The 25898-nt window shown below is 37.8% G+C and overlaps 1 protein-coding gene across 4 annotated transcripts in view; it reads left to right on the top strand.

Moving 5' to 3' along the window:
- The window catches only part of SBF2 (SET binding factor 2), a 253227-nt gene that overhangs the window by 24303 nt on the left and 203026 nt on the right, over positions 1–25898 (top strand). For 2 of the 4 annotated variants that reach the window (XM_082761347.1, XM_082761350.1), the window contains exon 2: positions 24123–24208. In XM_082761347.1, coding sequence (XP_082617473.1) covers positions 24123–24208 — 86 coding nt within the window. Of the gene's footprint in view, positions 1–24119; positions 24209–25898 lie in introns of all 4 variants that reach the window. The other 2 variants (XM_082761346.1, XM_082761348.1) reach the window with 1 other exon arrangement.

Genomic DNA, 25898 nt, shown 5'->3' with positions numbered 1-25898 from the left:
GGCTTTTGTCTCTTAAGGTTACAATAGTTTCTTTCTTATTTCTAAAATAAGATATACGTAAGTTACTTGTTTAACAAATATGTGCTATATGTTTCTGTTGTGTTTGTATTCTTTGGTAACACTGGGAGGGGGGGAAAAGTCATCCTGGACAACCTAGTGGACCATAGCCAGGTTTTTGTTGTCCCCTTACCAGATGCTCCAGTGGGGGAGATGCAGTTTGTGTAATTACTCCATGTTGTGTGGGGGATTCTTTTTACCCCTCAGTAGCCATGCAGGGGAGGTTGGAAAACTGAGGAAAGGATCGACTTGAAAGCATAGGGCTTTTTCCTTAGATGGTTAAATAATTTCCTAAATGGGTAAAACAGTTAAATAGGATTTTGCAAGTCCAGTGAGGAAAACTTCAGTGTTTTAATTTTTATTATTTTTTTAAGTACTTTTTTTTTTTTTAATGACAAAGCAATAAGCTTTTCCATTAGATTGGGAAGAAATGTAATGGGACATTGTGGTTTTCAGGATTTGCTTACTTAAGGAGGAGAGGTTTCAGACAGGCTGTTACTGTGGGTGACCCTGGTTGTAGTGCAGCGGTAGCAGAGTTCAGTACTTAGTTTCTCAGGTCTGCAGAAGGCTAGCGTTGTGGTGAGGCACAGTGTTTTTATAGCTGATAAATCTTCACTGAAAGAAAGCTTTGTACTATATAGAGCTGCTATGGTGTCTTGGCAATCTTCAGCTTCTATAACAGCCACTTGAAGGGTACATTTAAGAGCAGCCCTTAGGCTTTCTGTATAACACTGAGGATTGGTCTTATTCCTGCCAGGCAGGTAAGGGAAGTGGAAAGGTGGCTTATAACCAACTTCCACTTGCCTTCTGGTCCTGTGTGGCTGTTCTGGGGCACCTGGCTAAACATACATAATGTGAAAGACTTGTTAGGAAACCACAGTATTTGAAGATAGAGATTAAGTATAATTTGCAACAATTTGTCCGTGATACTGAACAATGTTGTGTTTTGCAGGTAGCAAAGAAGCAAGCCAAATTGCATTAGCAATTTGCCCAACGAGTGTTTTATAACTTGCAGTTTGCATCTCAATAGTGTTTAGAAAAAGTAATTTCAGACATGCTAGTCTCATGATAGATCCCTCATTCATTAGAAGTTGAATTCTTACTCATCTTTTCCCCTGCTAGAAAGCAGTAGCTCCCATGTGCTCTTCTTATCCGAAATGCATTGTCTAAGTACTAAAGAATGTGAATGGTATTTCTTAAAGTAAATTCTTTTGTACTCAGAGAAAGTATTTACTTATACTCTTTAAATATTTAAACTTCTCGACTGAACTGTAGTTAACTTAGATTATATCGTTCTGCTTGTTCTAGACATCTTACGTAGAACACTTTTCTACTAGTTTCAGTTTGTAGCTGGTACATCTCTGCCATTCCTACATCTAAAATGTGCACTTCCAAAAACAAAAGCAAAACAAAACCAAACAAAAAAATACAACTGACCCCCAAACACCCCTCTCCCCACCTCCCAAAAGACAGCTTGTAGTGTTATCTTCTTATAATACACCTTCATTAGTAGTACAGATGATGCTGAAGTCATTCTGCTATCAATATTCACTAATGTAACTGATTTTTTTTTTCTTTCTCACTTCTCTTTAGGACTGAGATCAAATGCTGTGTTGTTCTCTCTTCCCTAGTTCCCTTTCTGTGCAGGACTAAATCACCAATTGAGTGTTGCTTTCAGTGTATCAGTACACAGTAAGGAGCTAGTTATACCTTTGTTCATGATTATTAATTTGTGTCATTTGAAGCCAGTTTTTAAGTGTGTTCTGGCTTTGGCATGTTGAACTACAGCATTAGCTGTGCTCCAGAATATAATGAAATGATTGGAAGTTGTTAATACTAAGGGAGAGAATGTATCTACCGTTCATGTGGAAATAAAACATTGTTATAATTCAAGCCAAATAGGATAAATAGTCCCCAAATATTCTTTAAGAGTCTAGGTCAAGTGCTTAAGCGTTTATCATGAAGCATGTTGCTATGTATGGAGATATTCATAGCTCTTTATGTATTTCTCTCTTCAGACCTGAGTCACATTTAAAACCTTTTTCCTTCCAGTAGAGCTCTGTCAGTAAGTGTTAGTTTGAAATATATAGCAGATTTATTTATATGCCCAACTTTGGCTTTCTTCTCTTGCTTGTTTTGTAAAATAGTGTGATATTAAGTATTGTTATACTTCTTCCCATGCAGATGACCTCCAGAGGAGCTGCTGAAGTTGAATCCATTTGTTGCAGTTATAGTACAGTGCTGTGTGTATCTCTCGCAACCTGGAAAAGATCCAATATAGTAATCTTTGAAGTATTGCATCAGAATCCACAAGGTTGCTAAAATCAGTGTGCTAGATAAATACGATGTATTTAAACAGTGTGAAGTCATCTCATCACCTCTGAAACTAACAGGAGAGCGATATGGGTGTGATTTTATGAAAGTTTTACTTGAAATTTAAAATTATTCAGAGGTAGGTCCATTTTTATTTATTTATTTTTCGAACCAAAATGGAAAAAAATGCTTCACTTGTTAAGGTAAAGTTTACTTTTAAACCTGTGGCAGCCTTCTTCTAGATTGTACGTTGTCTAACTCACAACCATATTAGATCATTCATTCTTTTGTTAATGAATCATTTGAATTATTTCTTTAACAATGAATCACAAAACACATTTGAAAGAAGCTGATTGAGGAGTGTATTATTATATCAAATTTGCATCACAAATGCAACATTCCTACATATATTCCATTTGGTTTCATTAACTTACTGATCCTGTTCTTCCTCTCTACTCCTTTCTCCCTCTCTGTCTCATTCTATGTCATCCTCTAAAAGGACAGCTTGAATTCAAGCTTACTGCCTTAGATAGTAGTTGCATTTTCTTTTCTATTCCTTTAGCATGATTTGCCAATCCTTTTTTTTTTTTTTTTTTTTTTTAATAAGAATCTGCCCTATGCATAAAGTGCACCACCTACTAGCTCACACTATTTTGTACAAGTAAGATTGGATATAAGTGTTTTATTTACAATTCCAAACATCTGCACAGGTAATTTCAAGGTATTAAAAGAAAAAATTTAATGTAAAATTAGCTGAGAATGTAGATATTAGTTCCTAGGTAATGTTAAGGAAAAGATGCACTGTTAGCGCTTAGAAGTCATCTACACTGTGGAGGTATATTGTGTGTGTTTAGGAGTTAAATTTTGCATTGCTTCTAAATTTTGCTTCGTATCGTACAATCAGTTTTCACCTGAGTTGGATTTTAATTACAGATATGTTTTGTTTTTTTTTTAAATATATTCTAGGTTATCTTAAATAGCCAGCTTCTGATCTTCAAACTGTAATATTTTGTCTTGAAGTAGTATGTTCCTGCCATATAACAGCAATGAGTGCGTCTTAGGTAGCACTAACAGCAACACCTGATATCTCTGTGGAAGCAGAATTTTTGGAAAATGTTGATCCAGTTGATAAACCCCCAAAGTAACTGTTAAATATTATGTCTGAGTAGTTTGGCACCTGTGGCTGTTTACAAACATATTTGGTTCTTGGTAGAAAAAAATATGGTAAATATTAGTTCACAGCAGTTTACATCCAGGTAATTCACAATAAGTTGAGATTTTCATTTATCCTACTTCATTTTATATGATTCATAGTGCTCTGGTTAGTTGGCTAGAGGAAGTTGTTTCTGGAACAGTGGGAAATCAGCGCTAATAACACAGTCAGTGTTAAGAGAACTGCACAGTGTTTATTGGCTTTGTTACTTGTTTGGATTTGTTCTAGTTTTTTTGTGATTGCTGTTTTTTCTTCTTTAGAAGGGGAAAAACATGAAAAAGCAAATCAGAGTAGCAGGAAATGTTTGATATGATATATGATATGTAATTGATTAATGAATGAAAAGGCCAAATATACATGCGTTATATTGAGGCATAAGTTTTTATTCAATGCATGTTTTTACACCGTTCTATGAGTTTCTTTCTGTGTAGGCATTCTTTTCCTGAAGACCTGTGAGCTAAATGATATGAAATCAGGCTGTGTACTTTCTGTCCGTGTTTGTACCCTTCATGCTGTTTCCACCATCTATACACTGAGAAGAGCAGCTGTTTGTTAACAGGTGTGATATTTGGCTTTACTTTTGCTGGGCAATGCCATGGCTTTCAGCAGCCTCTGCTGCCCTCTCCTGCTGTGCTTTCTGGCTTCTGTTCTTGGAAGAGTGAGTGATTGCCAGGGAGGAGCCAGGACAAAACAGGCTTCAGGAACAGGTAGGGTGGAGGGCTCCATGCACCTTAATGCTCCTCTGTAACACATTCACCACTTAGTATGGGTTCTCCTGCCTCCTGAAGCAGCTCAGGGTTAGTTATGGAGTGGGGAGAAGGATTTCAAATGTGCTACATATATTAACCTGAAAGTAAATAAAAAACACATCAAATTGCCATGCTACTTTTGATGGTGGCATAGTTTCTTACATTTGAAGTGGTAGGCCAATCTTGCAGAGTCAGGAACTTCTGTTATACTTTTTCACATTCTTTGGTCACAAGTAGTAGAAAATGTACCTGCAGCTGTATTAGCGGTACAAGAAAAATAAATGCTAGGTATGTTAACATTTCAGGTGTAATTCTGATACTCTAGTCAATGTTTCATCAGACGCAGGCAAGAATTAGAGTTGATTTTTTTGTTGTTGTTGAAAAAGACATAATTTCCCATTTAATAAAATATTGCACATATAATTGAAATGAGGAAAAATAGTATTGAAAAGTTTGAAAAGTGAAAATTCTGTGCAAAGATGTATATTAGGGTATGCAAAATACTCTGACAATTCCTACTCTAGGAATTAGTTGGTCTGAGGATAGTCTTTGAGACACTAAGGAAGGGATTAGAAGCATGTCCTAGAAAAACAGTCGTTGGGTTTTGCATTAAATGGTACAACAGCATCTTTAAGAGCTCCTGTTTTGGGTAACAAATAGAAAAACAGATTAGAAAGAGTATTTGAAAATGCATTTCATTGAGACTATAAATATGCAATGAAAACAACTGGGACTTGGATGACATTGTACGGGACAAAGAGTACTTAAAATGCAGACCTCTGTGGGAAAAGTAACGTTTACTTCAGCGAGTATCATCTATCAGTTTGACAAATAAAGCTTAACTGGCATCAAGTTCTGTTATAAAAATCTACTTATGTAAAAGAATTACTATATATTAATTTGAAATGGCAAGTATCTATTCTGTCGTTTTTAGCTATTTGTCCTAGCTAGCTGTGTTGCAAAATGTATTTAGTTATCCAGCTACTTTTGGTGCTCAGGTGCTCATATAGAAGGCTGCAGCTAATTCAGTAAGCATGTGTCTCTGGTGGAAATCAGCATGTCAATCATGAAAATTAAAATACCATTTAAGTTCTTATCTCTCATCTGTGGAACGTTATAGGTGCGTTTATGATATTATCAGCTGCTCCTGGCAAATATTTGATTGAGCAGCCTTTAGCTGGCTCCCAAGAGCATATTCTTCCTCAGAGCTGAGGCACGTTCCTTTTCTCTCACGCTGCAGGTGATGGGGAGCTCAGTGCCAGCATTTGGAAAGGCTGTGTGTTCTACGAAAGGCATTGAGCAGTTACCTGGGGTCCAGTGTGCACTGATCGACACTCGTTTCACGGGTCTAATTTGGGTCAAAACTCATCCCAAAAGACAGAGTTTTGGTCTTATAAAAGTAAAGCTAATGAATGTCTTGTTTCAAGTCAGCATGACATGCTAGGCATCTTTGTCAGAACATTTGGTAGGTTTCAGATACCCCTGGAGTTAAAAAAAAAAAAATAAAATAAAAATAAATAAAAAAATAAAAATAAAAATAAAAATCTGTACTTAATTAAGGTGACAACACGCATAAGGAAGGATATCTCGGAATAGTTTGGGGTGTCTTTTTGATGTGTCACTTCCGGCACGCAGAGAAATTCTTTCCTTTTTGTAGCTGTGGCGATCTGGAAGGATGCATTTAAGAACAGGTGGAAGCAATTTGGCAATTTGACATTCAGACTGTATTACACATGCAGGTCCCACAGGATTGCAAAGTTTGTGGGGCTTTTGCACTTTAATATCACTTTGCATGTAGTGGCAAGGCTGGGTACTACTAGCAGAGCATTTTCTTTTGGAGATTGTGTGTTAAAGAAGGTGGTGCCTGTAGCCCCTGGGGGTCTTCAGTGATAACATTCCAGGTCTGGAATCTAGGAAACAAAGAAATCTTAAGCCATAATCATTTGCTCCAATTTTGTTTTTTTTTTGCATTTTAAAACAAAAAGGTGCCATTTCTAATTAAGGCTTACAGTGGAGGTTCAGTTTGGTGGTACTCGTCTGAATAAAAACAGATGAATAAAACTTAATGTATGTGGTGCTGTGTTAAGGTTCTGAATACTTTCTTAACATTTTCATTTGAGTCTTATGATGGTGGTCTATGCAGAATCCAATGAATTCCAATTATTGCTGATGATATACCATTTGGACACTCATAAATGGTATACAGATTAGATAGAAGGCATGCTAGAGTCCTAGCCAGTAGATGGGATTGCAATGCAGTAGCTCTGTATGTAAATGTGAATGTTTGCTTGTAGATAGGTAGCACAGTTTTAATAGGCCTTATTTTGCACAATCTTTTGAAATATGTACACATGGATTATACGCAGAAGTGAAGCAAGTCCTTGGCTTTCCTAACCATTAATCATTTATATCACTTTTTTTTTTTTTTTTTTTTCCACCAGCACATTTGAACTAACAGCATAGAGCTTAATGCACAGATGATTTTAATCCTACACCAGTGTTCTTTATATACAGGTGATACTTATTTCTGGAAGAATTTTACAATACTCTTTCCATTGTAGTACTCCTGTTCCATGATTTTTCCTTTTGGAACTTCGGATGCAATTTTCATTTAGTTTTTTTTTGGGAGGTAGGAATGGAGTGTTGTTGGCTTTGGTTTCTTTCCTAGGCTGTTTTTTAGCGTTCTCTCTGAGTGACTGTAACATGTCATGGGTAGGTAGGCAGCTCTCCCAAATTAAATATTTAAGGTTTAGTCATGTTTAGTCATTTAAAGCAGACTTTGCCTGAATGTGCCAGAATTAAAAGACTTTTTCTGATACATCTGGTTATGTTCTACTACTGAAATTCTTGTATGGTTCAAAAATAAGAACATACGGGAACAGAGAACATCAGTACAGAACAATTGTCCCTGGTTGTACCCTTTTGTCCTCTATTCCAGAGGGTTAAAATATCCTTATGGAAGTGTGGTCGATAGGATTTTCTACAGAATTGTATTATAAACAGAAGGAAGGCTTCCTGGGCCCCTTAACAGTATTTCTTCTGTAATGCATTTTTCATTTGAAGTACTACAGAATTTGTAGTTCTGTATTTGAATTTGTAGCCCATGTGAATGTGAACATACTGTTTACAGTTGAACATTTGAGAGTGGGGAATATTTTCCTTTTACTGGTTCTGTAGATGGAACATTCATGCTCTGTGCGTGGAGAATGAGAAAACACATGGACGCGTTAGCTGGAATGCATCTGGCACGTCTCTTCCTTGGGGAGATGGAGTGTTCCATAGCTGTGAATTGTTTTCTTTTCAAAGTGGCAGAAAAAGTTCTGTATTTGTTCTTTATCCAAGAATATTCTGGCTTCCCGACTTCTTCTTTTGCAACTCGAGAACTGTCTCCATCTTGTACTCCACATATGTTGTATCCCACTTACCATGAAATGTTGAGATGATCTACCAAACATTATTTATCAAAAACAAACAATCAAAAAAACCACGATTTTCAAATTGCAAATTGTCTTTTTGACAAGGCACTGAATGTCTCCCTGGATCTGAGGGCCTGTGTCTGCCACAACGTGATGTCACTTAAAGTCAGACCATTTAGCACAACTTTGGTGCCAGGCAAGTTTTTGTCAGCAAGCTGATCAGGTGTATCCGTCCTAAAAAGTCCATCTTGAGGATATTACCTTTCTGTCTACATCATAAATTCGTCAACCTGTTCAGCACTAGCTCATTTCAGTAAAATCCAGGAAGACAAAGCTAAGACATGCTTGTAGTGCTGTCTTTAAGACCTTGGCCCTCGGACAGCATGGCTACTTGTGCCAGGAAAATGAAGGTAAGGTGCCAGAGTTGTGGCAGTAGCAGTCATCTTCCTTATCTTTGGTTTCTAGGTTTGCCTCCACAAGAGCTCTTATCTGTGGCTACAGTGCAGGCATTTGGTCAGTCTGGGCTGGTTACAGTACGCTATCACAGAAAAAATACCATAGGCTTATTCTGTTCTAAGCAGGTTCATCTCTTCCAGAGAAAATTCCTCGCCTTCATGAAAGTAGTACCTCAGAACCTTCCCAGAACGTGGTCTCTGTTGAAACTATTATCTTCTTGGAAAGGATGATGAAACCTGCTGAAATAAATTGAGGATGCCCTTCAGTGTGGGAATGGAACCATGCTTTTTGGTCATGTTTTGTCATCTGTCTGCAGCTTGGATGCCATTGCATGTAAAGAAAATCTGATTAACCTCTTTGAATTGTCTATGTGGTAAGTTTGCCCTGGCCAGCAGATGAGCCCCCCCTACCCAGCTGCTTGCTCACTTATCCACTCCATCCAGTAGGATGGAGGAGAGAATCAGAAGGGCAAAACTGAGAGAAAATGGTTGCTTAAGATAAAGACATTTCAATAAGTGAAGGAAAAAAACAACTGATGCAAAAGTAATCAGTCACCACCTTCCACCAGCAGACTGAAGCGCAGCCTGTCTCTGAACAATGTCTGCTTGGTAAAAACTCCCCCAGTTTTATTGCTGAGTGTGATGTTTTACATGGTACTGGAATATTTCTTTGGTCAGTTGGGTCAGCTGTCCCAGCTGTGTTGCCTCCCAACCTCTTATCCACCCATAGCCTTATTCACTTTGGGGGCAGAGGAGAAACACAGGAGGCCTTGACACACTGCAGCAATAGCTAAAACATTGGTGGGTATCAACACAGTTTTAGTCACAACTCTAAAACATAGCACTATGTGAGCTGCTGTGAAGGAAATTAACTCTATCCCCACCAGATCCAGTACACCCCGTCCCTGAAAGCCTCCAAATTCTGTTGTTTCATTGTTCACAGGGTAAATAGAGAATTTGGGGTAAATGGTGCCCAAGGGGTTTTTAGGAAAAGTTTTAATCCTTTTTCGTATGGATTGGCACTTGATATAGAAGTTCCAGGTTCAGAACCGAGTATCTTAAGCACGCATCTGATTTCAGCAAAAGCATTTATTCCTTTGCCTCAGTGCATTTGGGCCGTCAGATTATTTCACACAGCTCTTCTGAAGTGAACAAGCTGTTCTTCTTTGACTTCCTGCCCGCTGAAACCAGACAGGATTAATTCTTACTCCAAGTTGTCTCCAGGACATTTCTTCAGGAGTTATTAAGAGAAACCTTGATGATATTGGTCTGTGGAGTTGACTGTAAAAATGAGTATGTGCAAAAGCTGAACACGGTGTTGCTACAAGTTGTGTAGTAATTGGAGTTATTCTTGAATCCTTGGTGAGGAGAGATCTTCCTGAGAAACAGGTTCCGGTCTTTAAGTTTGGTTCTGCAATTGCCTACTCAGCTGGCCACTGTGGTAAATCAGGACATTTTCTTTTTATGACAGATGACCTATTTATCTCATGTGACTCATTGCACCAAATGTTACCTTGGATGACTTCAAGTATGTGGATTCTGAATTCTTCTGGCAAGTGTTCCCTTGGCAAGTGGGCCAACATTTCTTATATTTGCTGTGATAGTACTGTTCATCACTTGTACTTCTCCAAATCCTCCAAACCAGTGACATCAGATGTGTTTCATTAGAGATGGGAAGCTCGGTTTCACTGCTCTGTTGTGCAACAACTGTAGTCTTGGTTAGAGAAGAAGTTTTACTTCCATGTACTATGGCTCGGGCTCTTTGAAGCGAGGGAAAGCTCGGCTGTGGTGGGTAACCTCACCTTCTGCTACTAGATGAACAGATTTCAGTACTCCAGTTGTTAGGGGGAGGAGGAAGAATAGGTGCATGGAAGATCATCAGTCAATAGCTCACCCACATAGGGCTTCAAACTCTGATATACAAATTTGGGTTGTGTTGCTTCTAAACCATGAGCAGCAGACGTAATAATCCAATGATGAACTGTGATGATCAGTGATATCATCCAGCTTTCCTTTCTACAACAACTGGAAGCTCTTCTGCTTCCAAATGTGTTTGTATCCAGACTTTCTTGGATACGCTCTTGATTACATCCGAGTGTCTAGGCATGCTTATGTTTTTCAGGTTCCATTGTTTTAAACAAAAGATCTTTCTAGCCCAAGGTAAAGACAAGGCGTGTCGCTGTATCCACTTGTTTATATATAGGTGATTTTGATATTTGGACATTCTGCAATTCTTGGTGACATCTCTGAAATTGTTATTCCCTTACTAGCTGCCATACATCATGCTATTAAAGTGCTATGCCTTCCAGGCTGTCTTCTGTCAAGAGAAGACTGTCCTTGTAAATTGCAGAAAATTCTGTCCTTGTAAATTGAAGAAAAGCATCTACTGAGTGCATTTATCATGCTAGGTGGGTGGCTTTGAAGTTATAGCCACTTTTTGAAGGGGCATGTGGGCTATGTTGAAATACCAGCTTGAGCAAGAAGCTCATCTAACTCTCTTAGGTCTTATTTTGTGTTAATGTCCGCCCATCTGTATTTTTTGTGGGGTTTGTTTATAGCTTTTCTTCTTCAGTATTCTTTCCTTCAGACTTTCCCCTGATATTACACATGGGTCCCCTGTTAACCATTGCCGCACCTGTCTCTGTTAGGTGGCTCTTTTATTTTTTGTGGTTTTCAGTGAAAGAGGTAGAGGAAATGAAAGGCCACGCATAGCCTTGTATGAATCTTATTTCTCAAGACAAGATATTCCGGGTGAAAGCATTCCTCTCTCTGCAATAAAGTGTTCTCCAGCCTCAAGTAATAGGATGTTTTGTGCTACGTGAGCACCTTGTAGCTTCAGCTCTGGTTCCTGGTAAGTAAACTTCCCGTGGCAATATTCCTTCTCTGTTGTTTCCTGTTTGTATGTGTGGAGTGTGATAGTATGTTTTAGTTCCAGTAATGTGCCTTTTTCCATCTCAAGTAACTGAATTACTAGGCTTTTTGTGAGTTAGAATTCATGTCAGGTCATTCAATTTACATCCTGGCAGGGCTTCAGAAGTCTGTTTAAGAATGTTAGCTGCTGTTTTCTTCAGAACTACTGTAATACTAAAAACACTCTTGGAGAATCACTGCCTAGTGCCTTTTATGCTGCAGAATTCTTCTTGCTGTTACATTAAGAAAGTATTCTATATGCAGACTACATAAGAATACCACAATTAAAGACAATTATTTACTGAAGTTTAAAGAATGTCTATTATTAGGCTACAGCTGAGAACAGAATGTGGTAAGAATTATTTTTTGTGGCAATAGTACTGCTTAATAAAAATCAAATGACATTTTTAAGCATTCAGATGCATGGCGACCCAAGAACTGAAACCCCTTGGTGGAGACATTTTGCCGAGACATAAAGTAGCTGTACGGATGTTTTAAATAAAACTTTATCACTTACTCGTGGCTTTGAGCAATTAATCTTTCTCTGCATATACTATAGGGTATCTCTGTTTTGATAGGCTGTCAGCATGGTAACCAAACGTAGAGTCCTTTATTAGAGATTTTGAGGTGTTAGGATAAAAAGTGCTATAAGTTGAAATACTAAGCTTGTGTTCTGACATCCGCAACAATGACAGTATCTTTTGAGTACAGCTGTTGGACCGAAGGTGAAGTATCAGGCAAAATGTTTGAAAATTAAATGGCTTCTCCTTAAATCTAATGGTCCAAACAACGATTTTATTTAGTACAATGTAGCCTTGTACACATCTTCCTACTTCCCACCGCTGGTATATACCCCATTTTGTGCTGGGAGTTTCAGGGCTGCATCAGCAGTCGGTGCAGGGTATTTTATATCATGTTAATGAAGCAGATCTGTCAGCATAATAGCTGTCAATGCAAGATGCTGAAACTATAGGAGACGATACAAATACTATTCCTTTATGAGGTAGTAGTTCTTGAGAAAGTGGTACCAAAATTAAAAAACAAAACAAACAAAAAAACTAATACCACAAGCCCTTTAAATCTGAAGCTGACAGGATTTTCTGATAAAAATGCAGTAGCCACTATTGGATCCAGGTCTGCGTGTATTGGTGCAAGTTGACTAACAAGTTCCTGCCTGTTAATATCTTTAAAATTTGGGGATATTTTGGGGAAAGAAGAGTTGAAGGATGTGAACTTGTTCCTCTTTATTTATGCATATCTTGAGCATTTCGTAAAAAATCTGAACTTCACATTTTTGCTTTCTTTATGTATTTAAAGAAGTGCTCTCTTGTGTTTCTTTTATGTGCTTCATAATATTATTCCTATGGAAAGGAGGCTAATAGAGTTTTCATCTGTGATCTGTATGTGCTATGTGTGTTGTGTTAACCAAAAAGAGTGGTGGTGATGGGTAACTCAAATAACACCTTTCTACCTGGTAAAAAAATTAGAAGAGTATCTTCAGCTATTTCTGTTCTTGTAATAAACTCAATTTATTGCTCAGCTACTTTTGATGTTAGCATCAAACCGATAAGGATGTTAGAAACTAGACTATGCAGAACTATCTCATTAACATGTTCATCTTCAAGGACTTTAATATCACTTCTTTTGGAAGAAAGAGCCAGCATATTTGGATATTTCAGTAAATTTTTCAGATAGTTTCTGTAAAATTTACTGAGATCTAAATAGTGACAAATGGTGTAGCTTTACATGTATAACATGGATTTGTATATTCTGTTGGTTTTAAAAGGAAAACAACCACTTTTCTTGTTATTAGCTCTTTATACTTCACAGGTAGCTGCAAAACGTTTGGCTGCCAAACTATTTTAAAATAAATCACAGAAATAACTTTCATTGCTATAGCCATTTATCTTTTTTTTTTTTTTTTTTTCATAGAGGTCAGGAATACTAAGCCAATTGAACTTGTAACTGTATGTTTCTTTTCCTACTCCACCCATATGCTTTACATAGGTTGGTTTACTTCAAAAGATAGATGAGGATCTAGGGAAAGGCAGAATACATTCAGTTTCTAAGAAAAAAATGTTGATTTGTAGTGAAGATAAATCTTTTGCTAACAGAGTCAAAACTTCAGTTATGTGAAGTCAAGGCATCTAGAACTGTGTTCTACTGCTGTGTTTGTTCTGCCTCATAGCATAGAAAATCTGTGCTCAGTCTTCTTTCTGTCTCTCAAAAAATGTACCCTGCTTGCTTATCATGAGTCTGTATGTTGGTGAGCCTCATACTGAACTAAAGTTATCAGCCAGCTCTGGGAAGTGTTTTGCTTACTCTTTTGCAACATTGCATTCCCTGCTAATTAGATATATCCGACTCGCTGGTGCCTTTAAAACAAGTCAAAGCTTGAGAAGACACATTTGGTCTTGTACTGCGACATTTTTCCTCATCAGCAACATTTTCAGGTGATAATTCACCCTGGTACTCTAATTTTATCTTTTTTTCAAAGATAGACTGAGGTAGAGATAAGATTCTTCATGCACTCTTAATGTTTGCGTGAATTCCCTCTTGACAGGAGGTCTTAAATGTTGTTACACAAACCACTGTAATTTTTGGAGCAAATGTTTTGTGTTTTTTTTTTTTTTTTTTTTTTCCCCTCTTAGTGGTTATTTGCGAACCTCTCCAATAGGGAAAATATCTTATATACATTCTGAGAAACCCATTTGCTTTGTATTATTTTGACTCTATAGATGCAATAGGTGTGACATTTTTGTCTTTTGTTTTGGAATGTTCTCTTGAATCACCATTTTTATGAGAGTTAGCTCTTTTCTTTTGACAGAATTTAAGCTCTATGACTCCTTCCCTCAAACAAAACCGCTTTTTCAGACCATTGGATATAAATGTGTGCTTCGAGGGAAATTTTTGCCTTAAAAATGTCTTTGTCCAAAACTTCACAGATCTTTTCAAACGAAGACCTGTGTATTTGCTTATTCCAACATGTGTGTTCAGCTACTGCTGATGTTGTTCTGTCAAATAGGCTAGATATAATACTATTCTGGTAGTGTGCGCATCAGTTCTGGAAGCATTTCCTGATCTCAAGACAAATTTTCTTTTACAGAAACTGTTCCTTGTTTGTATCTCAGAATAAGCAATACAAAAGGCAAATATTCTGAATGATGCGTTGAGTTTGATAGTAACTATGTTATTGTTATATTATCAGGTTGGTTTTGTATTCCTACTTTTAATTATGCTTATAGCTAGCAGCTGAAGGGAGTAGAGAGAAGCTACAGGCTAACACAAGATGCATTGCATAAGCCTCGTTTATTCAGGAAACCAACTGAGGAGCAGTGAAGATGTCCTGTGTAAGCCAGAGAGCTAGCAGTTCGGAAGAGGTTGAAGGTACTGAGTTCTGATAAGTTTTGTGGAAACTTTTTTTTTTGTGTGTGTATTTAGGTAGCCCCATAGAACTGTGGATGTATTCTGTATTAGAAAAAACTTACAGGATAATAAAAATGATATTGCTCATCAGACAGCATGTGGAACAGGTGTTAAAGATATATTAAAAAAAATTATCTGTGCTCTGACTTTATTAAAATGAGATTCTAACAACTGGGATCAAGCCGTTTGGGAATTCAGCCTTCAATATCTTGATGCTCACAGTGCTGATACCTGGTCTTCCTTCTTGCTCTCCTCATCTAGATTTTCAGTATTTTTTTTTTGTCATTTTGTCATGATTTTTTTCTTTTTCCTTGTTTAACTTGATTTTTTCCCTTCTTCTCTCATCTGTTATTCAGCATATGTTTATGAAAATAGAATATTAAGAAATAGAATATAATAGAATATTAAGAAATTTTCTTTGACACTTACAGAGTTCTTGTCTGTAACTTGGCTAAATATTGGAAGGTCCTAAAGGATCAATTAAAAAATTTATTTTCATAACCACATATGTGGGTCTTTCAAAGTGAAAAACTTTTTATGATACTTGAGATGGCATTTAAACTGGAATTACATTGAACAGTGTGTCTTTTTGCTGCTGCCACATGATCTCTCATATTTCCACAGAATGTCACAGAAAGAATCTCTTTTTGTCTCAGCATTGCAACCTTATTTTTCAAAGTTCACACAGGTACAAATAAAGCTGAACAAACAAAACCCAAACATGGGCCCAAGCCAAAACCTAAAGAGTAAGCTGTTTTTCTGACATTTTAGACATTAATGGCATATATCCGTATTCAGCATACTGAGTCTGAATTTTGTTTAGGATTATTATCTGTGTGATATCATCCATATAATTATGCACACAATGCATATAATTATGACTTTCTCTGCCTATTACCAGGCATGATTAAACACTTTCAAAAGTAAGATCTGCTCCTACTTCCTATCTTAGCTGTCAGATGTTTCTATTTTATTATTTTGTATATCTGAGCAATAACCTGTACTCAGTAAAATAATAGATGTAGCATTCCCGCCCCCCACCTTAGTTTTGTTTCTACTCTGCTAAAAGAAAAAAAGAAACACGTTAATGCGTGCTTGTACTTGAAATAAATAGCCAAAAGACGTTAGATATTCTCACTTAGAGAATATCTTATAACTGTTGCATTTGCACCTGAATCTTCATATTCAGGAATTCCCTAAATTTTATTTTGTTTTATTTTATTTTGTTTTATTTTATTTTGTTTTGTTTTATTTTGTTTTATTTTATTTTTCTTGAGCACTCAGAGAAGCTCTAAGACCTGGATTCTAAGTACAAAGCAGAGGGCAGTTTTGTCATCTTAATTTTTATACCTTCCTTGAAAATAAATAGAACAGATTTTTCCAAGACAGCTGGGGAAGTCTTGTTCAGTTTGGTGTATTCAAAAGAATGTTCGTTCAATATAGAATGCTTATTTTTAACTCTGGTCTTCCTTTCCTATCCAAAAGCTGGCAGAAGTCAGTTGTTTGCAAACAAAAAGGGGAATTGTCTGTGAGCAGGAAACTTTCTCCCTTCTAGTCCCTCAAGCTTTTTTCTAGCTTCTTGAATATTATGCCAACCACTGGGGAGAGAGTAGCTTGAAAGCAGTTTAACATTCACCATTGCTTTCTCTTGTCAGTTATTTTCTTTCAAGACTTTTATAAAGCTGTGTTATTGTCCACCCAGCAAAAATGTGGTGTATGTCTGGAAGTGTAGCGTGTCCCAGAGTTCTTTTTGGAAAGGAGGTTTGCAAGTGTTAGAGCCAAGCTGTAGTAAATGCACCAGTAACTTACTCAGATAAAATCTGGGGGTAATGAGAATCCCAGTGAAAGGTGGTGGTAATGAAGGGTTCTTCAATAGTAACTGACACCTCTATAGGCTCTAGACAGTGTAGTGTTTTCTTGAGTTTCTAATCCTAGAGTTTTATAGAACACTTCAGATTATTGCCAAAGTTGCTACATAGGCTTTTAAAAACAGTAGTTGCCACAGCAGCAAAAGGAAATATTTTTTTTACATAATTAACAATTGAAAAATGTCAGTGAGGTCATGGCCACTAGTTGATAAGCTTTTGGTCTAAAACACAGCGTTCAAAATGAGATAGCACTTTACATGGCTAAAAAACTCTCAGGTATAATTCTGACTTGGTGATGTTTGGTATGTGGCTATTCAGAAAGAAAAAATGATGGAGTGAGTAATGGCTGGCCAAATCATTTTGTGTGCTGTCAGCCAGTGAGTGGTATTAGATATTGCTGGAGTAGGTAAATATGCATTGAACCAATAATGATTATAACATTTGTTTATTCACTCTTCTACCTCTTCATTCTGACCATGTTTCACTTTCCTCTGATTTCGCTTCCTTGCTCTTCTGCTTTGTATAATATTTGTCCATTTTCATTTTGCATTGCATTGGATGAAGTTCATTCCTAAAGGTTAATTTTTCCAAGACTTCCCAAACCTACTTTAAAGGTTTTCTTACTGAGTAGGAATTGACATCCTTCTTTTCACAGAAATAACTGTTGATTTAGTGGAATGAGATACAGTGTAGATTGCCATTTTTTTCTTCTGTGCTTTAATTAAAATATAAGCTGTAGAATAGAGGCCTTTTCTCTTCCTTTATTTACAAAGCACAGAAATGATTTGTATATTTTTTTTTTACCTAGGAATGAATTGATTAGCAGTTGACCTGCACAGGAGAATATCTGTTGCAACAGCAGGAAGGATGATCCTGTGAATAAGGCACTGACCTGCAATTTGGTGGTATAGATTGGGGCCACTTGTTGTGCGTCCTCTGGGGACACAGACCACTTTTGCTGTGCTTCCTTTCCCTGTGTGTAAGATGGGTTATCGGTTCTGCAGAACAGAAAAGTACCAAAATCAAATACTGAGACATTCAGGAAATGGGACCATCCAAGTGTCTCAGGTAGTTCTGACTAACTGTGTCAGTACATTTGGGGAGGATTAAAATACAACTTTCTTTTTTTTCTTAATTTTTTTCTCTGAGAAGTTCAACACAATTTTCCTGTTTACAAAGAGAAGTATCAAAAGATCATCTTATCCTGTTATTTTTTATATCCTTGATAATATGGCAAGCATCCAGGATGTCTGTTGTTCAGATTCCCAAGATTGTTGAATGCATTTCTTTGACTTCATTAAGATGAACTGACTATGAATTTTGCCAGTTGCACAAATAATAATATCTGTGGTCACTGTGGGAAGTCTGCCTTGCTAAAAGCACCGGCATTTTTTTTTAACCTTTTATGGCTGTTAGGCCACAATAAAGTGTTTCCTCTGTAGAATACACTAATTAAATTCTCTTTAGGTAAATTTTAATATCTACTCTACTTCAGACTTTAAGATGCACATAACTTGTAATGTGTTACAGTGGCTTTGAGCAGATTTTTAGAACTTTGTGCCATATCAAAGAAGTATTTTCCTTTCCAGGTATTTAGTCTTCTTGTTCACCTTGGTTCCAGCTCTGATTTCCGTCTTGGGACTGAGTTAAACTCTTCTAAAACAGAGATATCTTTTGTGATATTTTTTTCTTGGCATCAAGACTTCTGTAGCATAACTGGAGAGTTACAAGCCAAATAACAGGAGTCCTTCTGTTGTCAGGGGTGGCAGGACTGAAAAGACCATCTTAAACACACCAGAAACCACTACAGCACTGCCCAGAGGCCATAGATAGTGCCGAAGAGTTGAATTCTTTGGTTCTTCCTTAGTCCAGCTTCCAGTAAGCTCCGATCTAAGTGTTGTTCCTTAAGAAGCAGTTTCTTAAAGAAAATGTCACCGAAAACTGTGCAAAACAAGAAATCCTGGGAGCATGTGTTGATACAAATTTGATTCTGCTGCCACCTAGACTATTTTATTCCTCTGCCACCCTGCTCCCTGCCGCAGCCCTAGAACAGGAAGACATCAGGGGGGGAAAACTGGAAGGCAGTTATTTTGGGTGGGTTCTTTGTGAAGAAAGAGTGAAGAATGCAGACCTGCTAAAGGGAGCCCAGGGGGACCCGTAAAGGGGCCATGCTCGCAATTTGTATTGGGGTTTAGGAACTGCCCCTAAACTGTCCCTTCAGTTTATGAACTGAAGGTTGATTTCAGTTGTGCTTAGGTGTCAGTGGTATGTCTTAAAACAATTGCTATGTTGAGTGTTTATTTCGTAAAGGATATCCTCCTAATCTGAGCTATTGTTGTTTGACGTAATCCATGCATGTTTGTAAACACTAACTTCAGTAGGGGAACCAGCCTGCAAACTATACAAGCGTTAGGTAAAAATGGTCTACCGATCTTTCTAATTGGTAAAATTGAGTTTTCCTCTTTTTTTTTTTTTTTTTTTTAATCCTGTTCACATTCAGCTATCTGATCTTGCTGAAGGTCACGTTACCAGCGGGTTCTTGTGATCTGTGGGGGAATTCGGGTAGTTGGCTGCTTGTAGGTATGGCTGATAGGTGTTGAGGAGAAGCAAAGGTTGTTGTGTGTGGAAACGAGGTAGTGCGGCTTGGTATTAAGAGTTGTCACAGCAACTATTATTATCTGTGCTGGGCTCCGATTCCATTAATTGCTTGTTAGCATTCTTGTTGTGTGTCTTCTGTTAGATTTAAAATGTTTACCCTCTGCTGTTTCAAATTGTTTAAGAGCACTGATGCAAAAGATTTCACTTCCCAGCGGATTTTAGTGATTTCTGGAGTACTCAGTACTGTTTTATGAAGGATAAGCAGCACTTTACTCTGCCACTTGCACCTGTGTATCTTTCACTGTCAGTATGTTTCTGAATTTCAACATGTAAACCTTTGCCTCTGAGTACTCAAAATGATTTAGTAACTTTATATCTGGGATGTATAATGGTAGCTTTGAAGTATTTTGTGTGGCTTAATTCTTCTTTGTGTAGTGCCCCCTCATTCTTGATGATCTGTAGTGTTTCTTCTGTGCAGACTGAAGACGATGTATTTTGTAGTTTTCTTTACAGATCAACAAAGTTCTTATACCCTGAGCTTTGCTTGTGTAATTATTAACTCAAATGTACAACTCAAATGTATTTTTATCATGGGTTTGTAAGTAAAAAGACAGAGTTTATCACAGTTCTCATTAATTTGGAATGTAAGTTGCATTAACAGCTTGCTTCTGGAATTCCAAGGGCAAGCAAGAGATGGCATGTGACCTTTCATGGGGAAAGATTTATACAAGAAGGGAGTTTAGGGGACTAGGGTTCAGGAACCAGCAAATTGTGCCAGAATTTTAATGTGTTGCATGTTTGTTTTGCTTAAAGAGAAAGATGGGAAGAAGGGAATGAGAAAGAGGGCAGATTAGAAGAGTTTATCTGGAGAGAAAAGTTGCTTTTTCTTTAATTTCTTAAGGTATACACTGCTGATTCAGAATTCTTACAGGCTAAAATTTTGTTCTGGTCTTGGACAAATTAGCTATGAATATGTATAAGAAAGGCACAAAAATGTATGTCTAAAAATTCAAGTCTAATTTGCTGTTTGGTCAGAATTGGTTTGTAATAGGTTGACTTTAGTAATCCTCAAGGTAAAGATACTGTTGGAGTTCTTTTTATTATTATTTTTTTTCTACTTATCTTCATGCAAATGAAATTATAGTTCGTTGTTGTAGGTGTGAAATCACAGCTTTCAAAATTACTATAAGATCATCACAATTTTAGTGCACCATATTACATTTAAATATCTTAACAATTGAAGAAAAATCATTGCAAAATACTTCAGTTAAAGTATAGGAAGTCTTGCTTTTGTAGGGTGTTTGATGATAGTAATGGTGGTGATTTTGTTGAAAGTGCTTCTTTTGATTACTTGTAACTGCCAGGCATGTTTTGCGTACATAAATAATAATGCAAGCAGTTACTGTTATACATGGAACATGTTGTTAACATGCAGTGATCTTTCATGCTGTGCTCATGCATGTGTATGCTATATTAAATAGTTTGAGGGATGTGGCTAGTGCATCTGAGCTTAAGCAGTCTTGAAAAATAATAATAATAAAAATTCCATGTGATCATTTTGCATATAGTGAGCAGTGTTGGTTATGGCATTTCCACTGGGTTTGGGGCAGCTCGGACATTGTTTGAGAGGATACCAAAAGACAGAAACCTTTCCATTCTGCTGACTGTGACTATCTGAATCCATTAATATGAAGATGACCTGTTTTTTCCAATTTAAATCCAAGGTGCCTGTATTAATGTCTACCAGTTCTTCCTGCTGCTCTCAGTAAACAGAGTGGAATGAACAGGAAAAAACTTTGGGGATCTGTGAAGTTGCTGGAGGCACTAACTGAGGAGGCTGAGCTGCAAGTCCACAGGCAGTGTGTGTGTTTAATGGGGTAACACGTTTAATTAATTAGGGCTAGTTAACAGGACTTTCACTTGGTATTAAAGGAATGTCCTCCTAGGGCTAAGAACTAATGAAGGGACCTTGAAAGGAGCCTTTGGAAATTGTAGATACAGAGTGGAGGGAATGCGGTAGGGATCTAGCACTTATTCTTTCATTGGAAGACCTTAATCACCTTATTTTATTATTTTACTTAGATAAAATGGGCAAAGGTTGTTACTTAACCAGTGAAAGCAGCGGAGAGAGGGACAGAGGTTACCGAGTTACTTCCTTCTCTATTTTAACCAAGTGAATTGTACAATGTACAGAGTGGGGAACTGCTGTTTGTCACAATGTCAACATAGGCACTTTTGAAGCCCACCTAATGCAGAGTGTCTCAGTTCAGAGGGAAAGTTTATGTCATACAAAATCTAGGACACCAGGGGATGGATGCATCTAAATGCATGCTGAAGGCATAGGCATTACTGAAAGGGCAAAATGATGTATGTAAGCGTGCCTTCTTCCCGTTCTATTTTTTGATTTTTCCTTAACAGAGATCTGTAAAAAAAACTGTACACTGGAGTAGCAAGCAAGACCAGCAGTAAACAGTCTTCCTGCTAACATCTACATAACTAACCAGCTCTCCTAACTGAAGAGCTACCATCCATAGCCTTTACCTCCAAAGACAACGCCATCGTTCTTAAAGGCAGCACGGGAAGTGTAGTTGGGAGAGTCAAGTGAGTATTCCCCTGGCGTGTTGGTAGTAGTCTCCTCCGTTGGTAATATTGTTTCGGTTACACATACCACCTGAAATTTCAGCTTTTTCAAGGCCCGTTCCGTCTCAGTTGCGTTAGGCACTGCCGTGACGTTTTCAGTTAAATCTGAGCCTGAAGAGGCAGTTAAGTCCGTTGGTGCGCTTGATGATGGTCTAGTTGTAGTTGGATCTGGTACACATGAATTAATTTGGACATCTGCAGTAGGGAAAGGAGACACGTAAAGGTTATGCTTCTGTTAGGTTTGTACTTACTGCGCACACGTTTACAGAAATTGTTACCCAGCCGTTCCCTTCTGCAAATTAGTTGTTGCCTTATCCAGATCAGGCACGCTTATTTCCGATGTGTAGCTAAGACACCGATGATGCCCTTTTTATCATTACTCACATGGTTAAACACTTGGAGTAAATGCGATGCTCGTTTTGTATTTGCATACCCATAATCTATTCCTCCCGAACAGTACTTAGAGTGATAGTCCATATTAAACACACACACCGACCTCCTGCAGAGCAGAAGGCTTAACTGCAGATTCAAGCTTCAAAAATATTTGCAATATATAACACACTTGAAGATAAATGCTATTTTAGGTACCTTTTATCCTTATTAGGTACCTTCCACAACCTTAAGGGGCCCTGCAAGAAAGCTGGAAAGGGACTCATCAGGGAGCGGTAGGACAAGGGGTAATGTCTTTAAACTAAAAGAGGGGCCGTTTAGATATTCGGAGGAAAATCTTCACTCAGAGGGTGGTGAGGCCCTGGCACAGGCTGCCCAGAGAAGCTGTGGATGCCCCAGCCCTGGAGGTGTTCAAGGCCAAGCTGGATGGGGCTTTGGGCAGCCTGGGCTGGTGGGAGGCATCCCTGCCCATGGCAGAGGGGTTGGAACCAGATGATCTTTAAGGTCCCTTCCAACCCGAGCCGTTTTGTGATTCTGCGATCTGCAAATCTCTGTCATAGGACATAAATCTCTGTGGAAGGATTAAGTGCTTTGTGTTTTTTTTTTTTTTTTTTCTTTACTTGTCTTCACATCTGATGGGAAACTTCTTTCTTCCAATGGTTGTATCTTGTGATGAAGAACTACTCACTTCCACATTTTCCCTTTAAAATCCGCCATTGATATATCCATGCGTCCTTCCACAAAACGTTATTTCTAAGTCAGATCTTTCTTTATGTTGGTGACTCTTTGAAGATTCCTCTTAACTGGGTTGCCGTAAAGAGTTTCCTAGGTAAAGGAAGAGCTGTGTGCACAAGCCAAGCAAAACCAGGAATCCTTTGCTACTTCCCATTGGCAGGCAGCTGTTCAGCTGCTTCCAGGAGAGCAGCGCTCATCATACAGAACAGTTTCTTGGGAAGACAAACACCATCACTCTACATGCCTCCCCCTTCCTCCTCCTTTCCCCCAGCTGATATTGCTGAGCATGACACCACATGTTGTGGGACACCCCTTTGGCCAGTCAGGGTCAACTGTCCTGGCTGCGTCCCCTCCCAGCTCCTTGTGCACCCTCAGCTTGCTTGCGGGCAGAGCAGCACCAGCTGCTGAAATGACGTAGACTCTGTGCAAGTTCTGCTCTGCAACAACTGATCAAGGTGTGTTATCACCACTGTTTTCATCAAAAATCCAAGCCACAGCATTGTGTGAACCTCTACAAAGATAATTAACTGTCCCAGCTAAAAACCACCAAGGCATATTGGTTAACGTAAGTTTACTTTTGCTTTGCTACATTACATTGTGCTGTATCCCAGAGCTAAACTTCAGTAAGAAAGGTTATGGCTCTTTTCAAGATGTTCTCCAACAGTTCCAGCATGAGGAACACACAGATCCATGTTTGTGCATGTGTTCCTGCACCATTCAGGATAACAGAACACAACAGTTGAACATCTGTGGCTTATCTGAAGGGCTTTGTATCTATTGCACTGTATCTTAAAAAAAGAAGGAAAACAAGAGAATTGGATGAGCAAAGGTAGTAGAAGTAAGCATTTTTTCTCTACTCTTTTTAGTGCAGAAAATTGCTGATGTCCTAGGAAATGAACCGATTCATGTCAGGGCACTGTAATGTTCTAGGTAAACTGTGTGAACTTTTAACCTATGAACTTATCTTTTTGGAAGACGACCTTTTGACAAATGTTTGATTTTTGTTTTTTTATTTTTCTAATAATGGATCATCCATTATTTTTTATTTTAATTTACTTCTGTTTGTAGCCTGTAATAGCCCCAAATCATTTATCACTGTAAGTATGCATGGCAGCTGTAGGCTGGATGTAGCTTGCAGCTTCATTTCCTATAGCAACTCCTCATGTTGCTACTGGAGAATATTAGGATTATATTTATTGTGTGACTTCAAGACACGTTTGAGGAGTCTGTTTAGCTTCTTGGGCTGCTAGTATTGGTATATTCTGAAAATATTCTAAAACTTATGGCAGTTGAAATTTCACCAGTTTGTATTTGAACTTTATCTTTTAGTAATTGAATTTATTTTTCAGCAGGCCCAGCAGAAGGTTTGGGAAAAATAATACAAAGATTTCCTCAGAAGGACTGGGAAGATACTCCTTTTCCACAGGGAATAGAGTTGGTAAGTTTGCACTACATTTCTTAATTTTTAGAACTTCTTTAACATGTAGTTAGAAGATGCGTTTGCCTTCACACAATAACATATTATTTATCTTGACAGGAAATGGAGACAAGTTATGCGAGTAAAGGGGATAGATAATGGCTTTTAGAATAATAATTTATTACTGTTCTTTACTTGTAAGTTGGTATTCCTAGAATACAGTAAGTCTGCTGCAAAGTTACAGTGTATTTATGTTTGGTTTGCGTCAATAAGTTTATCATTGACTACATTTTTTAAAAGCATCCTTCAGATTGCAGATGACTTTTCAAATGATTTTCAAATAAATAAAAATGTGTAATTGTATACTGTAAAATAAATAAATAAAAATAACATCATGATTAATTGGCTTCATTATAATGGTTGGTCTTTACCCAGTACTCTGTCCTGAACAGATAGCGTAAGGAGTGCTAAGGAAAACTGTGCTGAACAAGACTGGCATATGGTGATCTATTTTAAATACTCCTTGTGATAATTCATTCTTTCCTTCCCTTGGTCTGATGATGTGAGATGCAATGTGTAGGTTTATCTTATTCATCGAGGTCAGGCATTCATTAGGTACACGCCCCTAAGAAGTCCTGCAGAGAAATGAAATATGTGGTCATACACTGCAAATTAGGTTTCTGAGAAGTCAGAGTGAAACTTACTGCTGTGAACTTAGGAACTTCTGGGACAGGATGAGCTAGGGAAGGAGATGGCCTGTAGGAAGTGTTGCAATAGAAGTCTTTGCACTGCAGGACAAAATCGGCTGCAGAGGACAAAGGCACTGATGCTTCATTAAACTTATTACACAGATATAGCAGACATAGCGAGCTTTTATTGATATGATACCTTTCACGTGCTGTTTAGCTAGCTCACAGAGTCATGCCTTTGGTTATGTCTTCTCCTGTGTAAGGAGGAAAGGGCATCTTGGTGTTTAATGCTTGCGCCTGCTCTTATATGGTAGAGGTTTGTGTTCATTGTGTGCTGGTGTACACGACTGGCTGCTCGTTTTAAGTTTCTGGCTGTGGTTTAAGTTTCTTCATAGTCAAGCACAATCCTTATGTTCTGGGGGAATGTCATACATTAATTACTGGTGTAAGCATTATTTCCGATGCACGTGATGGATAGTTACAGTGCTTGTGGTACACTTGCATAATACTACATTTAGCAATGTAGTGCTGTGCTGAAACAATGGAAGCTCCTGCTTTCTCTGGAGTATTTCTACTACTGTTACAACATTATACCACTATGTATAGCAATTGTTGTTTACTTTGGCTGGGAGCTGTCGTCTTAGTACATGCCTAGCCAGTGTATGCTCAATGAGTACCGAGTTCAGATAAGTGAGTGTTTTACACAGTACACACACTTGCAGATCTTTAGAAGAAAAATAAGGCCTAGGCGTTTTTTGTTCATTTCTAAACCACTGTGGTTGAACTATGTTCAACCACTACGGTTGAACTAGGTGGTGTGATCTTGCCTTAAACAACTGCAAGCATCTGAAGCATACTAAGGTGTTTTTTTTTTTTTTTATCATAAATTACCAATTTCAAAGTAACACAGCTCGTTTACAATGATGTTTTGAAATAAACGAGCACAGTTTTACTTAAAGCAGTGAAGCTACTTCATACTGTATCTGTACCCAAATGACTCAGTAAGCAAAGTCTTTGATGAT

This window comes from Aythya marila (assembly GCF_965140915.1).
Source record: "Aythya marila genome assembly, chromosome: 5".
NCBI classification, from domain to species: Eukaryota; Metazoa; Chordata; class Aves; order Anseriformes; family Anatidae; genus Aythya; species Aythya marila.
The sequence above is the reverse complement of the archived record's forward strand: the minus strand, read 5'-3'. Positions and strand labels throughout refer to the sequence as shown.